The 18,791-nt window shown below is 42.3% G+C and overlaps 1 protein-coding gene across 1 annotated transcript; it reads left to right on the top strand.

Moving 5' to 3' along the window:
- Positions 1–12,107: 12,107 nt before the first annotated feature.
- On the top strand, positions 12,108–17,734 carry LOC136147639 (ciliary microtubule-associated protein 3). Its single transcript, XM_065907009.1, has 6 exons — positions 12,108–12,126; positions 12,361–12,503; positions 13,123–13,221; positions 13,978–14,108; positions 16,024–16,141; positions 17,666–17,734. Exons 1-6 carry the CDS (start codon positions 12,108–12,110, stop codon positions 17,732–17,734), a joined length of 579 nt encoding a protein of 192 aa, XP_065763081.1.
- The last annotated feature ends 1,057 nt before the right edge of the window (positions 17,735–18,791 follow it).

Genomic DNA, 18,791 nt, shown 5'->3' with positions numbered 1-18,791 from the left:
TTCTGTCTTTTCATTTTCATTTGTTTCTATGCATATTTTGATTTCTTTTTTTATTTCTTCTGTAATTTGTTGGTTATTCAGACGCATGCTGTTCAGCCTCCATATGTTGGAATTTTTAATAGTTTTTTCCTGTAATTGAGATCTAATCTTACTGCATTGTGGTCAGAAAAGATGCTTGGAATGATTTCAATTTTTTTGAATTTACCAAGGCCAGATTTATGGCCCAGGACGTGATCAATCCTGGAGAAGGTTCTGTGTGCATTTGAGAAAAAGGTGAAATTGATTGTTTTGAGGTGAAATGTCCTATAGATATCAATTAGGTCTAACTGGTCCATTGTATCATTTAAAGTTTGTGTTTTCTTGTTGATTTTCTGTTTAGTTGATCTATCCATAGGTGTGAGTAGGGTATTAAAGTCTGCCACTACTATTGTGTCACTGTTAATTTCCCCTATCATACTTGTTAGCATTTCACTTACATATTGCGGTGCTCCTATGTTGGGTGCATATATATTTATAATTGTTATATCTTCTTCTTGGCTTGATCCTTTGATCATTATGTAGTGTCCTTCTTTGTCTCTTTTCACATCCTTTATTTTAAAGTCTATTTTATTTGATATGAGTATTGCTACTCCTGCTTTCTTTTGGTCTCCATTTGCATGGAATATCTTTTTCCAGCCCTTCACTTTCAGTCTGTATGTGTCCCTTGTTTTGAGGTGGGTGTCTTGTAGACAACACATATCAGGGGTCTTGTTCTATTCAGTCAATCTTTGTCCTTTGGTTGGGGCATTCAACCCATTTACATTTAAGGTAATTATTGATAAGAATGGTCCCATTGCCATTTGTTTTGTTGTTTTGGGTTCGAGTTTATACCCCCTTTCTGTGTTTCCTGTCTAGAGAAGATCCTTTAGCATTTGTTGAAGAGCTGGTTTGGTGTTGCTGAATTCTCTCAGCTTTTGCTTATCTGTAAAGCTTTTGATTTCTCCTTCATATTTGAATGAGATCCTTGCTGGGTACAATAATCTGGGTTGTATGCTTTTCTCTTTCATCACTTTAAGTATGCCCTGACATTCCCTTCTGGCCTAAAGAGTTTCTATTGAAAGATCAGTTGTTAGTCTTATGGGAATCCCCTTGTGTGTTATTTGTTGTTTTTCCCTTGCTGCTTTTAATATTTGTTCTTTGTGTTTGATTTTTGTTAATTTGATTAATTTGTGTCTTGGGGTGTTTCGGCTTGAGTTTATCCTGTTTGGGACTCTCTGGGTTTCTTGGACTTGGATGGCTATTTCCTTCCCCATTTTAGGGAAATTTTCAACTATTATCTCCTCAAGTGTTTTCTCGTGGCCTTTCTTTCTTTTTTTTTTTTTTTTTCTTCTTCTGGGACTCCTATGATTCAAATGTTGGGGCGTTTAACATTGTCCCAGAGGTCTCTGAGGTTGTCTTCATTTCTTTTAATTCTTTTTTCCTCTCTGCTTCATTTATTTCCACCATTCTATCTTCCACCTCACTTATCCTATCTTCTGCCTCCATTATTCTCCTGTGGTCTCCTCTAGAGTGTTTTTTATCTCATTTATTGCATTATTCATTATTGGTTGACTCTTTTTTATTTCTTCTAGGTCCTTGTTAAACATTTCTTGCATCTTCTCAATCCTTGTCTCCAGGCTATTTATCTGTAACTCCACTTTGTTTTCAAGATGTTGAATCATTTTTACTATCATTATTCTGAATTCTTTTTCAGGTAGACTCCCTATGTCCTCCTCTTTTGTTTGGTTTGGTGGGCATTTAACATGTTCTTTTACTGACTGAGTATTTCTCTGCCTTTTCATCTTGTTTCGATTGTGTGTTTGGGGTGGCCTTTCTGTATTTTGGCAGTTTGTGGTTCCTCTTATTGTGGAGGTACCTCACTGTGGGTGGGTTTGGACGGGTGGCTTGTCAAGGTTTCCTGGTTAGGGAAGCGTGCATCAGTGTTCTGGTGGGTGGAGCTGGACTTCTCTTTGGAGTGCAATGAAGTGTCCAGTAGTGAGTTTTGAGGTGTCTATCGGTTTGATGTGACTTTGGGCAGCCTGTATATTGACGCTCAGGGTATATTCTTGCTTTGCTGGAGAATTTGTGTGGTATGTCTTACTCTAAAACTTGTTGGCTCTTGGGTGGTGCTTGGTTTCAGTGTAGGTATGGAGGCTTTTGGATGAGCTCTTATTGATTAATGTTGCCTGGAGTCAGGTGTTCTCTGGTGTTCTCAGGTTTTAGACTTAAGCCTCCTGCCTCTGGTTTTCAGTCTTATTCTTACAGTAGCCTCAAGACTTCTCCATCCATACAGCACCAATGATAAAACATCTAGGTTAATGATGAAAAGATTCTCCACAGTGAGGGACACCCAGAGAGGTTCACAGAGTTACCTTGACAAGAGAAGAGGGAGGAGGGAGATTGAGGTGACCAGGAGGAGAAGAGGAGGAATCAAAAGGGGAGAGAGCAAGCTAGCCAGTAATCAATTCCCTATTTGCTCTCCACAGTCTGGACCCCTCAGAGAGGTTCACAGAGTTACATGGGGAAGAGGGAGAAAGAGATAGATGTGACCAGGAGGAGACAAGGGGGAATCAAAAGGAGAGAGACAGATCTAGCCAGTAATCAGTTCCCTAAGTGTTCTCCACAGCCTGGAACACACAGAGAGATTCACAGAGATGGGTAGAGAAGAGAAGAGGGAGGAAGGAGATAGAGGTGACCCGGGGGAGAAAAAGGAGAGTCAAAGAGGGAGAGAGTAATCAAGTCAGTAATCACACTCCTAAGGAAAAATGGGTAATAAAGATTGGATTCTTAAAGGTACAAAATTGATAACAAATACCAAAAAGCAAAGATTAAAAATCTAGAGTAGAGATTAGACTCTCAAAAATACAATCTTAAAAAAAAACAAAATCACAAAAATTATAAAATATATATATGAAACTTGCTTTAAAAATAGGGTCCTTTTTTTGCAAGGTAATAATAGGTTATAAAAATGAAAATTAAAGAAGTAATAGAGGACTTAAAAATTAAACTTTTTTTCTTAATTAAAAAAATAATAATAGTAAAAATATATCTAGGAATTTCTCTAGAGCTGTTGTGGGCAATGTGGGGTCAGTTCAGTTTCAGATAGCTCCTTGATCTGGCTTATACTTCTCAAGATCTGTAGGCCCCTTCCAATGTAGTCGGTGATAATGACAGGGTTTTAATCTGTTGCACCTGTCACTTCCAAAGCGGTTCCCTCTGTTTACTTTAGCTTCTTCTGTTTGCTGGTCTCTTCAGTGTCTAATTTCCGCCCTGACACAAGAGGCGAAGGTGGTCACTTATTTAGGCTCACTTGCTCAGTCGTGCTGTGGGGAGGGAGGGGCACTGCAAACACATATCACTGGTGTGTGGGGAGCGCTCACAGTGTCTGGGCCACACTGGGTCTGCCCCTGCTCATGGCGTGTGGGCTTTCCCAGTCTACACTGCTCAGGCTCTAGGTTGCTCTGCTGGGGAACGGTCTGAGGTGGGCCCTGGGTTGTGTGCACTTTCAAGGTCTAAGCCACTCAGGTTCAGGTTCTCAGGTACTCCACAAAGGCACAGACTCGGTTGGGCGTGCGTTTTGTGCCCTTCCCAGGCCCGAGCAGCTTAGGCGACCAGGTACTTGGCGAGTGCGGTCTCCCCAGGTGGTGGGTTCGTCTTATCACCTCCCCGGTCACAGCCGCTCAGTTACCTGGGTGGCAAAGGGCATGCCTGTCTCAGGCGTGCTATGTGTCTCTTCTGGGGATCTGATCTCTGGCTGCGACCCTCCCAGCAGATGTCAGCCGTCCAGAATCCCAAGAAGTCTTGGTTAGCCACTGGGAGCCTACTTGCAGTTTGGTAGAGGATGCCATCTCTGGGGCCGAGATTGCCCCTTTCCGGCTCTGGCTGCCTCCCTCCTGCCTCCCTGCCTCCGGCAGAGGATTGGCCAGTCCACAGCTGGCTAGCTCTCCTCTGGTATTCGCTCAGTCCTTTGTTCCATAAGCGGGCCTGGCAGTGTCTTAGGTTAGGGCTTTTCGCAGGGTAGTTCTCTCTCTCTCTCTCTCTCTTTTTTTTTTCTCTCTCTGTCTCTGGCTATTCCACAGCTTGGGTTGCTAGCTCATGTTAGTTCCCTCAGATTGCCCTCAGGGCATTCAGGCCCGTTCCTTACCCCAAGCAATGCAGCCCGCGCCTCCCTGTCCAGCTCCTGCTTGCTGGTGGCAGATGTGAGCATCTGGGCTACTTCTCTGCTGGGAGTTGCCATTAGGCACATAATCTGTGGGTTTTATTTATTTATTTTTCCTCCTGGTTATGTTGCCCTCTGGGATTCCAAAACTCCCCACAGACCCGCCGGTGAGAGGGTTTCCTGGTGTTTGGAAACTTCTCTTAAGACTCCCTTCCCAGGATGGGTCTCCGTCCCTAACTCTTTTGTCTCTCTTTTTATCTTTTATATTTTTTTCCTACCTCCTTTGAAGACAATGGGCCGTCTTTCTGGATGCCTGATGTCCCCTGCCAGCATTCAGAAATTGTTTTGCGGAATTTGCTCAGCGTTCAAATGTTCTTTTGATCAATTTAGGGGGGAGAAAGTGGACTCCCCATCCTATTTCTCCGCCATCTTAGGACCGCCCTCCTAAACAACTGTTTCATCTATTGCAAAGTGAGCTCATTTAGTGAGGATACATGATTAATTTACCTTTTTAGCACCAAAACAATTAAGTAGTCTGCCTTTGAAATGCATGAGATAAGAAAATACACAGCCAAGAGTACACTCTGGCTTAGAAAGAGGCAACTGGCATTGTTACAGAAGCAGGGGTTGTAACAGGTATACTTTACATTACTTGTTTTTACCTTCCCATTTCCCTTCTGCTACTTTACCTGTTGATGGATAGCTGTTTAGTTTAAGGTGATTATGAACAAATGAACACTGTCCCATGATGATAAGTAGCTGAGGGAACTTCGGGTATCTCATGTGTTGAGGACATGAAATTTTACCTGCATTTCAGAAGGACACTAGAGGCAAACAGGGTGGATCATAACAGATATTTTCCAATTGTCCCTCTACCTCCCCATCTTTCTCCACCTTTCTCTCCAACCCTGGAAGTCTGTTTGGACTACAACCAATAGCTCAGTAGGCCCTGCTTGAATGAAGGGTAGAGTAAGGAGGAGAATGAGGTCAGGGTGTTTACTCCCCTGATCTCTCCCTATGAAATCACATCAAGGTGACTATATCCCTCCATCAAGGGTCACTGCTCCTCTCAAGGAGGACTGCTTTACCTGACTCTCTCTTCTTCCAGCTTCTAGAAACCTCTCCCTGTACCAGCTCCACTGTTCTAGCCCTGGCTTCATGGACTAACCTTGTGGTTCCCCTAAAATATTAATCTTTGTGGTTAGTCTCTTTGCAAATAAATCCCCCTCAAATTATCTTGAGTGTACTATTTTCCTTAGGATGCTGACTGATAGACTATATAACATTGGATCATGTTGCTTAATATTCATGAGTCTGTTTTCCCATCTATAACATTAATATATTGATAATTATCTTACAGAGTGTTTAGATTATTAAAAGTCTTACTTTAAAGGCTAAGTACTCAAAAACATCATGCACTATTAACTACTTGCATTTGTTAGGTGCAATAGAAATCTCAACTAGAAGCAATTTAACTAAAAAAAAAAATTATTAACATTCATTACAAGAAATCCAGAAGAGGTGGCTAAATCATCATTGCTTAATTCAGGTGTTCAGCAGAATCATCCAGGACTCAAGCTCTTGATATATTTCTTCTCTGAAGGACATGACTACCCATGGATGAACAAAATCAAAGTTCTATCAGTAAAGATGGAGGAAGGAAGGAGAACAGATGTTATACAGCCAACTGCACCTGCTACACTATTACTAAGTCCATCTCTGGTGTTTCAGGTGGTAAAGAATCTTCCTGCAATGTGCGAGACCCAGGTTTGACCCCTAGGTTGTTAAGATGCCCTGGAGAAGGAAATGGCAACCCATTCCAGCATTCTTGCCTGGAGAATCCCATGGACAGAGGAGCCTGGCGGGCTACAGTCTATGGTGTTACAGTCCATGGGGTTGTAAAGAGCTAGACAGGACTGAGCAACAACACTAACGAGCCTCTCTGGCAGCACATCCATCAGAGTGGATGGGCCCCAGAAAGAATATTGGGAGGGTGGGGGCTGGAGTCAGCAGAACAGGGTCAGAACAAGAAAGAAAATACCCCTAATAGAAACCAACAAAGAGGGGCTGTTATTCCTGATGACAGTGATGAACTCACAGAAAGTTTCCCATAACTCTGACAACAGCTTCTACTTCATCTCCAAATTTATGAAACATGCAGCTTTTTCAGCACTGACCAAGACAGTTGTTATCAGGGTAGTGTGGATGCAAACAACAGACAGCAACTCTGGCTGAATCTATCCAAGCAGAAATTCAAAGAAAAGCCTGTAAAGCAATGTGGAATCAATGGACATGTTGTGGAATAGTCTTAAAACACAGACAGGAGGCAAGAAAGACTATTTATAAAAGATACTGCCAGAATCCTGCCATGGGAAGTATGGCTTGGAAGTTCCACTGATGGTGTTGTTGCTGCTGCTACTGCACTGTCCTCATCATTGTCAGATATCCATCCTTTGAATCTTTGCAGCTCTGCCTCCTGATTTAACTTCCAGATGGGAGTAGCCAAAGTACCAAGCCTAGTTCAACTGCCTACAACTTAGTGGCTCAGGTTAAAGGAAAAAACAAAAACCTAGTATCCTTTAAGTTTTCACAGTCTCCCCTCCAAAGTCCAGCACTGAAATCCATTTCAAAAGCACACCCAACAGGTCACTCACCTAGAACCAGACATCCTGGAATGTGAAGTCAAGTGGGCCTTAGGAAGCATCACTATGAACAAAGCTAGTGGAGGTGATGGAATTCCAGTTGAGCTATCTCAAATCGTAAAAGATAATGCTGTGAAAGTGCTGCACTCCATATGCCAGCAAAGTTGGAAAACTCAGCAGTGGCCATGGGACTGGAAAAGGTCCATTTTCATTCCAATCCCTAAGAAAGGCAATGCCAAAGAATGTTCAAACTACCACACAACTGCACTCATTTCACATGCTAGTAAAATAATGCTCAAAATTCTCCAAACCAGGCTTCAACAGTATGTCAACTGTGAACTTCCAGATGTTCAATCTGGATTTAGAAAAGGCAGAGGAACCAGAGATCAAATTGCCAACACCTGCTAGATCATTGAAAAAGCAAGAGAGTTCCAGAAAAACATCTATTTCTGCTTTATTGACTATGCCAAAGCCTTTGACTGTGCGGATCACAATAAACTGGAAAATTTTGAAAGAGATGGGAATACCAGACCACCTGACCTGCCTTTTGAGAAATCTGTGTGCGGGTCAGGAAACAACAGTTAGAACTGGACATGAAACAACAGACCGGTTCCAAATAGGAAAACATACTGGTTCCAAATAGGAGTACATCAAGGCTGTATATTGTCACCCTGCTTATTTAACTTATATGCAGAGCACATCATGAGAAAGTCTGGGTTGGATGAAGTGCAAGCTGGAATCAAGATTGCTGGGAGAAACATCAGTAACCTCATATATGCAGATGACACCACCCTTATGGCAGAAAGTGAAGAAGAACTAATGAGCCTCTTGATGAAAATGAAAGAGGAGAGTGAAAAAGTTGGCTTAAAGCTCAACATTCAGAAAACTAAGATCATGTCATCTGGTCCCATCACTTCATGGAAAATAGATGGGGAAACAGTGAAAACAGTGGCTGACTTTACTTTGGGGGGCTCCAAAATCACTGCAGATGGTGATTGCAGCCGTGAAATTAAAAGACGCTTACTCCTTGGAAGGAAAGCTATGGCCAACCTAGACAACATATTAAAAAGCAGAGACATTACTTTGCCAACAAATGTCCATCTAGTCAAGGCTATGATTTTTCCAGTAGTCATGCATGGATGTGAGAGTTGAACTATAAAGAAAGCTGAGTGCCGAAGAATTGATGCTTTTGAACTGTGGTGTTGGAGAAGATTTTTGAGAGTCTCTTGGGCTGAAAGGAGATCCAACCAGTCCATCCTAAAGGAGATCAGTCCTGGGTGTTCATTGGAAGGATTGATGTTGAAGCTGAAACTCCAATACTTTGGCCACCTGATGCAAAGAACTGATTCCTTGGAAAAGACCCTGATGCTGGGAAAGATTGAAGGTGGGAGGAGAAGGGGACAACAGAGGATGAGATGGTTGGATGAGATCACCGACTCAGTGGACATGAGTTTGGGTAAACTCAGGAGTTGGTGATGGACAGGGAGGCCTGGTGTGCTGCAGTCCATGGGGTGGCAAAGAGTCAGACACAACTGAGCAACTGAACTGAACAGGTTACTTGACTGTTTTGAGATCCTCACCATAATTCATGGCACCACCACCAGCAGCAACTAGCCTCATCTTTTATCCTGCACCCCCACCTCCATTTAACCCTAGCTGCAGTGACCTCCTTCTCTAGCGAGCTCTGAGCTCCTTCCACAGCAGGACTCTGTTCACACTACCACTTCCATCTGGAATTCTTCCTTAGCCCCAAGCAGCAGCTACTCCACATTCAACCTTTAGGACTCAATCCAAATGTCACTTCATCAGGGAAGATTTACCATTTCTTCATTACTGGCTATGATCTCTCCATTTCCTAACAGTCTTCATTTCTTTTGGCTAGCACTAAAACAATAATTCCATCCTATCTCTTTCTGTCTAGACTAAGCCGTTGGAGGCTGGGCTGACTACATCTGTCTCGCTCACTACCACACTTCACAATGCCCCAAAGCTCCTGACACATCAGAGTGGCTCACTTGTGAATGGCTGGACACTTCCCTGCCTGGTTCCTGAGCCAGTTAGAATTCTCAAAGGATAATCAAAGTCAGTGCTTCTCAACTTTTAACAGGCACTAGTCACCGGGAAAGTATTAATTACAATTTAAGATATCTGAACATTCTGCCCTTCTCACAAGTTCCAGGAGATGCCAGTGCTGCTGGTCCCACACTTTGAGGAGCAAGGCAACACCTTATAAAATCAAATGACAATCCAGACACATAGGACAAACAGTATGATTCTACTCATATGAGGTACCTAGAATAGTCAAACCCACAAACCTGAAAGTAGAAGGGTGGTTGCCAAGATCTGGAAGGAGAGAGTTATTGTTTAATGATTACAGAGTTCCAATTTGGGATGATGGATGTTGCTGATTGTTGCACAATAATGTGAAAGTACTTAATGCCACCTAATTGCACACTTAAAATGATTAAAATATAAATTGTATATTACATTTTACTATAATTTTTACAAATAACTACACAAATGATACCCAAATTGGTCTTGCTATGAGGAATCTACCATGGGCCCAGGGATGGGCACTCTGTGCTGGGCACAGAATCTGCGTCTCAGGTGCCAAGATCAAAGGTAGAATTAATGCTAACTCTGCCAGGCAAGTTGACATTGAATAATGGTCACAGGCCTGTACATCAGGCAGTTTCTGACCTAAACAGAGGGCTCTTTTGAGCGACAAATTGCTTGTTAAAGATCTGGCAGAACCTGAAGCTGATTTAGCTTGTACATGTAAAGCACATTTTCTGATCTAAACAAGTTTCATTCTTTTCAGCCAATATTCCAGATAAACGTTACTATTGGAGTGGAAAATTTTAGCTTGAAACTGAAGTTCCTAATATAACCTAATATAACATGGTGCCTCCCAAAGTAAAATGCTTACCAGAATGTGAGCCTCAACATCACGTCGATATTGAAATATGACTGTATTTACTGAGGGAACTTGCAACCAGTGGCACTGACTGGGCTCCCACCAGAAAGTTGAAAGGTTGGTGTAAACTCTATCTACTCTTCCTTTGATTTGTTTTTTATTGGAGTATAGTTGCTTTATGATGTTGTGTTAGTTTCTGCTGTACAACGAGGTGATCAGTTATGTGTTGTGTTGCACTAAGTTGCTTCAGTCATGTCTGACGCTGCATGACCCTGTGAACTGTAGCCCACCAGGCTCCTCTGTATATCCCCTCCCTCTTGGACTTTTCTTCCACCCCTCCCATGCCACCCATCTAGGTCATCACAGAGCACCAAGCTGAGCTCCCTGTACTATACAGCAGATTCCCACTAGCTATCTATTTTACACATGGTAGTGTATATATGTCAATCCCAATCTCCCATTAAAAGGAATGAAATTGCATCACTTGTAGATACGTGAATGGGCCTAGAGACTGTCACTCTTACTGTTAGAGTGAAGTAAGTTAGAAAGAGAAAAACAAATATCACATATTAACACATATTTGCAGGGCAGATATAGAGATCAGATGATCTTTTGGATTTTGATGATATATTATATATTGAAGCTATGGCATATCATGTACAAGATAAGGAAATTTTCCACAATAAGTTGAGGAGGGTATTAAACCTTACACAAGATGACAAAAGATTTTAGGATCATGGATTACGTGTCATAAGCCACTTGAAATAAGTTAAATTTCTCTCCCCATCTCTGTACCTGCTTGAGTCTTTCTGGATTGAGCAAGTTTTGTGACCATATAATGAAGATGAAAACTTTCATAGATGCCCATTTTTCACGGAGAATGCAACAAAACAATGTGTTTTGGGTCCAAGACTGTTCTGCTTATTTTATTTTCCCAAAATTGATCTATATAGGTTGCTGATGCTCTAGGGAAACTTTAACTCAAAATTGAGACTAGAGTTTGCTTACCCTTTATCCAAACAAAACCAGGTTCTGCACAAGTGATTCTAATAATGTTCAGTGTGACCCAGAGATCAACGCTAAGAAACGCCCTGCAAAGGGTGATTGAATATAAATTATCTCAGCTTCTTCCACATTTTTTGGCTCTCCTTAGATGCTCTAAAGCTTCCTCAGAATGCATAGAAGTACTAAGTGAAAGAAAGCACTTACTGAAAGAAAGGTTTATGTAAATATAATAATTTGGAACAAACCTCATACTTGCAAAACTTGCTGACAATGAGTGGCTTGCTCTCATCCACCTCCCATAATTCATCAGCACCTGTTGGTGGTGGAGAGGAGGCTGAGTGAAACAAGCTTGGCTTACACCAAGATAGCAATTCACTTCTAGGATTCACGTAGTCTATTGTCACTAAACTAACAAAATTATTTCTGTAAAAGGACAGTCCATAGTGGCTGTACTAGTTTGCATTCCCACCAACAGTGTAAGAGGGTTGCCTTTTCTCCACACCCTCTCCAGCATTAATTGTTTGTGTAACTCTATGGCTGATTCATATCAATGTATGACAAAACCCACTGAAATGTGAAGTAATTAGCCTCCAACTAATTTTAAAAAAATTAAATTAAATTAAAAAAAAAAAAAGGAGAGTCCACATCTTTAGAGAGTTTAACTAACAAGCCATTTAGCTTTATTCTGGCATTATTGTTGTCCTATTAACAGACAGAAAACTAGGTGCGGAAAGCTTCCAGAAAAAGACAGGGGGAGATGGGATGGCTGGTAAAATCCATCATTCTGCTTCCAGTGAGAAAACATTGGAAATTAAGTTCTTAGGAGACAAAGATGAATCTCCAAAATGATCTAAGTAGCACATGGTCCAGTATGGTTAAAACTTTACCATTATTTGGACACTAATAAATATTTGTTGAACAACTTGAATATATGTCTTACAGAGTCATAAAAAATATATGTTGAATAATTCAGTGTCTTTTCAGTGACTGGCTAAGTAGGAAAAAACCTTTAAATAACTTTCCCAACAACGTATCTTTCTTATCTCATTCAAGATCCAATCTAGGAACATATGTCGCATTAGAGTTTCATGCTTCATCAATATGCCTGAATCTGAAGTAATTCCTCAGCCTTTTTATATCCCTCATTTCTTTGGTACACATACACTTATTTTGTTTTTGTTGGTTCACACCCTCCTGGGCTCCTGACCCTAGCGGGGCAGGTTCCCAACCAACGGGGCCCAACGGGGCCCAACGTGGCTCCGGGGCAGACCCTCTTGCCACGCAGGCGCACGAAAGCTGGGGTTGCCTGCCAGCCTGTTCCCTAGGCAACGCGGTTCAAACCGCTCGCCGTAGAGGCACTGGCGCGATGTGCTTCGGCAAAGCAGGTGAGGAGGGCTGAGTCAGAGTAGAGGCAGAAGGAAAATGGGGAGACAGGGAAAGATCAAGAGGGAAAGAAGGGAAATGTAGTTTGCCCGTCTCCTTGGATTGGTCACGGTTTCGTTAAGAGTGCAATCTGCTCAGGTCTCAGCCACCTTTCCCCACACCGCCCCTGCCCCCAACCCTCATTTGGACCACAGGGCCTTCCTTCATGTGGGTTTCTCCTCTTCCTCGCTCTCCAGAGACGCTGGTTAACTACTCCTTTGGAACTTGTCAACATAAGAAGATCTTTCCTCACTTCCATCCCCCAAACTTATTGGGGAACAAGTTTCTCCCTATTAGGGGAGTGCCCCACAGAGGGCCTGGATGTTATATAGCAGAAGAGGTGAGTATTCACTTTCCCTCAGGTGGTGTCAGTTCCCAGACTATCTAAGGATACCCAAGTTTCCTGGAAGAAAAGCCCTGTGCATTTGTCACCTTCTGGGTCCCAGCATGAGAAAGTACTCTCTGGTCCTCTGTCTGCAACCAGCTGTCAGGGCCATTATCAGAAAGTGAAGGGCCATTACTCGCATTTGCCATCCCCACCAAATGCAAACCTTGGCCTCATGCCATCCCCAGGAAGTGTTCCTTCATCATTCACACCTACAAAGGCCAGTGACTAAATATTTCCTCTTAGTCCAAACCTACTGTGTCTGTGCTGGTAGGTAGTTTATGAAATCATAATCAGACTCAGTTGAAACCATATAAAGCCGATTCAGCTCTGTGGAGCTCAGAAAAGTGGATTCACTGGATTCAAATGTCTTTCATTCTACCTATCCAGTCACATTTCTTTGTAGAGAACCCTGTGTTACACATGTAATTGTTTGGTCTTAATTCAGAGGAATCAAGAAAGAAAGGGCAACTTGAGCAGAGAAGATTCAGGAATACTGAGATCACTCTTTTAATAACTATAATGTTCTCTATGCGTGTTTTGTCTTTGTTTGTTTTCTACATAACACATGAAGAGTAAAGACTTGGCAAACAACCTCGCTAAGATCCCAACCAGTATAAAAGGATATGGTTTTGGAGCCAGAACAGCTGTGAGGTTTAAGCCAAAGAACAAGGTTAGAAATGGTTGGACGTGCTTAGATTTCAGTGTGATCCATGTTGCTGCTTGTATTTGTATTGGGGAGCACGATTGGAGGTTACCTAAAGTATATCCTGAAATTCAAGATGAAAGTCATCTGGACAACAGCTACCAACGAGTCTACATGAAAACTTGGGTGTTAATATGGGAAATGTGTGTAAGTGTCCTGGGAGAGTGGAAAATAATTCTCAGAAGAAATGGTATCAAGGCAGGGCTTCAGTCCTAAGACACCTGTTGATAAAATACTGGAAGCTTTGTTTATATTCATCATATAATTATATGTAACATATAGTATAATATCTTATCAGTTAAAAAACCAGTTCTAACTTCTTAATGTTTTTGTGTGATTGGATTTCAAGTCTTCAGTATAGGTTCCTAATCTCTTGTTGGACATTTCTTGACACTTAAGCTCAGGGAGAGGATACTGGCTCCAAAAGAAAATCTGAGTGGGATGGTGGGATGGTGAGATGGTGGGGATAGTAGCTATGATAGGTTACCTTGGCTCTCTGTCCCCATAGGCTTATTTCTACAGCCAAAGCATTTGGTACTTTTAGATAGCTGAAGCATACTCTTATCTTGGTTTTCTACCTACTGTAGGCCTAATTCTATAGCTTGATATAGTTAAACCATAGCTGATACATGAAGAGGGGGAGGATGAGTGTTTTTTCTACTTAGAAGTCTTTACATATATATACATCAACCTCTGACATATTGATCTTTTTCTTGGAAACAGGATGTGACACCTTACCCAGGCATGTACCAGACAGTCAATCTTCAGGAGCAAACACACAAACCAAATTTTGCTCCATTTAATACCTTGTCACCTCGCTTTCGGACACACTCAAAGGACCCTTGTTATCCTGGGTATGTGCCCCTTCTTCTGGTGTACTTCAACAAAGAGCAATAGGAAAGGAAGTACAAAAAGGGGTTACATCCTAACCATGCCCTCTAAATAAGAAACCATCTAACTTTAAAGATTCAGCCTCTTGCCTTCCAGGTTTCTAGAATCATAAATTGTAGAGTGTGGTGATTCATTCAATAAATATTTATAAAAGGCCAAGAAGTTGTGTAGGTTCCAAAGATTTTGCATTACACCCATCATCATTTCTTGGAGTTTACATTCTAGAGTTCAGACAGATGAGAAGCAAATAAACAAGAAAATAATCAGTGGTGATAGAGAGTGACCATATAATTTATTAGTCAGCATGTGACACTTCTGAGACTTTAAAGGGGGTCTTATTAATAATTATACCAAGACAATAGCCATGACCTGGGGCTACCACAGGCACACCCAGAAGTATGGTGACCTGGTGGAGTGCTGAATAACACCAAACAAGATGATATAATAGGGGGGCTTCCCTGGTGGCTCAGTGGTAAAGAATCTGCCTGGCAATGCAGGAGAAACGGGTTGGATCCCTGATCTGGAAAGATCTGGCATGCCTTGTAGCAACTAAGCCCATGTACCACAACTACTGAGCCTGTGCCCTAGAGCCTGGGAGCCACAACTAGTGAAGCCGACACTCCCCAGAGCCCATGCTTCACAACAAGAGGCGCTGCCGCAATGAGAAGCCCACGTACTGCAACTGGAGAGTAGCCCCTGCTCATTGCACCTGGAGAGAAAGCTTGTGAACCAACAAAGACCCAGTACAGCCTAAAATAAATAAACAAAAATAGTAATATTTTTTACAAAGATGATATGATATGGAGTGATGACTGGAATTTGCTTTGGCAAGGATTGGTCTTTCTGGGAAATGACACTTCATCTGAAAGCTCAGTGACAAGACTGAACTGGCCCTGTGAAGATCTAGGCCGAGAGCGTCCCAGGCAGAAGGAACTGCAAGTACAAAGGCTGTAGTTGGGAAGGAATTTGGTATGTGGAAAAAAGAAAGAAGGCTAGTGTGGCTACAGTGTAGTGGGCAAGAAGAAAATGAGAACAGAGGAGGAAGAAAGGCTAGAGTCCATAAACCTCATAGACCAAGGGAGCAGTCTCAGTGCTTTAGGAAGCCATTGAAAATTATAGGGCATGTCAAGGTCTTTTACTGGTGAAAATTCTAAGGATCAGAGAGGAAATATAACTTTCTTAAGGTTGTAGTAAAGAAGTGGAGATGATGAAGCTTGTTTCCCATGTCCAGTCTACATCTTATTTCCACAGTTAAGCGTTTACACCAAAAGACAAAATGATATGAACAATGGCCATACAAAATACTCTATTGTAATAAAGAAACTTCACATCATGGGTACTAATTAGCATCATTGTGGCAAATCTCTGTTATCATCCACCACTTCTGGGATCTCCTGGTCTCTCGGTTAAGAAGAGTGAGGTTGCAGAAATAGCTGAAACTAGGGTTGATTTTTACCTTCACTGCAATGTCAGAACTAAAAATCTTGAACACTAACACCTATTTAGAAACACATTAGCAGACAAAGGAACCCTATGCTTGCCTGACATTAAGATCTAATCAGACTGTTGCCTTTTCCAAGAGAATTAGGACTAGTTCAGGTACACAGGTGGTCCTGATGAAGTTTGTGGTCACTACAACTCACTCCAGCATTCTCGTCTGGAGAATCCCATGGACAGAGGAACCTGGTAGGCTACAGTCCACGGGGTCACAGAGAGCCAGACATGACTGAAGTGACTAACACTTTCACATCCAACTCTTTGCGACCCCATGGACTGTAGCTTGCCAGGCTCCTATGTCCGTGGGATTTCTCCAGACTAGAGGTGACTACTAGGTGGTCACTAACTCTTCAACATAAGGTTTTATATTTTTATTTCTAGCCCTGGCACATATAACGTAGAGAACAAGGCACCCCAGAAAGTCACCTGGCCAATGAAATTTGGATCTCCAGATTGGGCTCAGGTTCCATGTCTACAGAAAAGAACCCTGAAAACTGAGGTAATATGATTGGACTTCTGTGGAACCTTTACCTAATACTTCCACATGTAACACTGATTCTTAACCAGGGGTCTGTAAATAAGCTTCAAGAAATCCTTGATCCCCTGAAATTACTTGCACAATTTTGTGTAATATATACATATGGGAAATTTTGGAGAGTTACACAATTTCACTAGATTTCTAAAGGTGTATGTGACTGAACAAAAGTCACAGTTTCTTATGTAGTCCTCAGGTAATCTTTGTGGTAGTCTGAGATAATTATCCTCTATGATTGAGGAGGAAACTGAGGATGGTGCTGTGCTGTGCTTAGTCACTCAATTGCATCCGACTCTTTTGGAGAAGGGAATGGCAACCCACTCCAGTATTCTCGCCTAGAGAATCCCATGGACAGAGGAACCTGGTGGGGTAAAGACCACGGGGTCACAAAGAGTCAGACACGACTGAAGTGACTAACACTTTCACATCTGACTCTTCAACCCCATGGACTGTAGCCTGCCAGGCTCCTCTGTCTGTGGGAATTCTCCAGACTAAAATACTGGAGTGGGTTGCCATGCCCTCCTCCAGGGGATCTTCGCAACCCAAGGATCAAACCCAGGTCTCCCACACTGCAGGTGGATTCTTGACCAGCTGAGCTACCAGGGAAGTCCAAACTGAGGCTTAGATGGATTAAATAGCTTGTTGAAGTTGCTCAGCTAGAGTCTGGATCATGTGACTTCTAAGCCAGTGCTCTTCCCATCACATCACTTAGTGTTAGATAATCAAGGTACAGTGGATCATTCTGGCAAGAACATGGATTTTAGGAACAGACTGCCTGAGTTCAAACACTAGTTCCATATTTGTTTGCTATGTATCCTCTAACTTTTCTAAGCCTCAGTTTGCTTATCTTTAGAATGGACGTGAACTAGCCTTGATCTGATGAAGTTGTAAAGATTGAGATATTATAGCACCAGACCTGTAGCATAATAAATGGTCAGCCCATGTCACTTATAATAATTCCAGAAGTGTCCTTTTTCCCCTGGTGGAACTTTGGATTAATTCTGCAAGTGTTTATTAAATGCCAAGTGTACTAACTCTGGAGAAGGAAATGGCAGCCCACTCCTGTACTCTTGCCTGGAAAATCCCATGGACAGAGGAGTGTGGTAGGCTATTGTCCATGGGGTCGCAAAGAGTCGGGCACGACTGAGGGACTTCACTTCACTAAGTGTGCTGACGTCATTTTGCTAGGGCCTACAGGTAACATTCAAGAATTAAACACATAATCTTTGTTTTCAAGAAATTTACCAGCTATACTTGATGATTTGCCAAGTAGAAAACAATTCCTAGCATGATATATTCCAGAAAAAGATGACAAAGAGTAGATACACAGAGCAATGTTGAGAGATTCACTAGGTGAGGTTACTATGTGGTTGGGGCTCAGGTAGGCTAAAACAGCTCTAACATACAGGTCTATTTCACACATCCAGGAAGACCAGAGGCAGGGAGTTCTTATGTGAATATTGACTTTGACAGTATTTTTCATTTCAGCTGTCCACAGACAAGGACTTTAGAAAGCATCGGAACCATTTGGCCTACCTAAGCTTGTACTACAACTGAAAAGCTGTGACTACCTTCACATGCTCCTCCTGACCACAGACTCTCCAGGACTGAGGACAGCTGCTCTCGTCCTTCTGCATTGCTCTGACCCTCCTGTCTGCCAGCATGGGGTGCAGGGAGGGGCAAAGGGCTCATAATTACTATATGACTGCATAAAGACTCATTGTACAGAGGGTGCTCTCTCCACGTGCTGGTTTGTTGTGTAAAAATGTAGAAGGGTCAGAGGGGTTCCTAACTGAGTGCTCAGTAGAGTGGCTTCACTTGTGCATCCCTGCCCTCTAGCTATAAGTCCCGGGAATGCGTTTTATATTTTCTACTGCTAGCCCTGGCGATAGGAGATTGTTGGTCTATACATATCAAGGATTTAGATGGCTTGCTTGATTTTGTATTTGGACTTGCTAGATGTAGAGGATACTTAAGGCAGAGTAAATATTTTAGGGGCTCTTCCAATTCCTAAACAAGGTGGCAGAGTAGAAAAAACTTTGTGAGCTCACCTCTTCTCACAAGCACACCAAAATCACAACTCACTGCTAAACAATTATTGATTAAAAAAAGACTGGAACCTGCCAAAAAATATCCTGCATCCAAATACATAAAGAAGTAACCACAATGAGACACTAGGAGGGGTGTGCTTGTGATATGATCAGACCTCACAAACTGAAAAATAATACGACAGAAGTTCTTCCACAGGTGTGAAAGTTCTGAGCTCCATGTTAGCCTCATATTTGACATCGAGAAGAACAGCCTCCAGAACCTTTGACTTTGAAGGCTGGTGGGGATTAATGGCAGGAGCTTCACAGAACTGGGGGAAATAGAGACTCCACTCTTAAAAGCTACACAGGAAATCTCATGCACACCAAGACTCAGGGCAAAAGCAGTAACTTCATCAAAGCCTGAGCAAGACCTATCTGTTGGGATTTTGAGGGTCTTCTGGGAACGTGAGGAGAGTGGTGGCTCATCCTGGGGACAAAGATACTGGTGGTAAAAATATTGGAGTAGGGGGACAGGAATTCATCTGCATGAACTCTGACTGGAGGTAGACATCTTGCTTGGGTCA

The sequence above is a fragment of the Muntiacus reevesi genome, chromosome 1 (assembly GCF_963930625.1).
Source record: "Muntiacus reevesi chromosome 1, mMunRee1.1, whole genome shotgun sequence".
Lineage (NCBI taxonomy): Eukaryota > Metazoa > Chordata > Mammalia > Artiodactyla > Cervidae > Muntiacus > Muntiacus reevesi.
The sequence above is the reverse complement of the archived record's forward strand: the minus strand, read 5'-3'. Positions and strand labels throughout refer to the sequence as shown.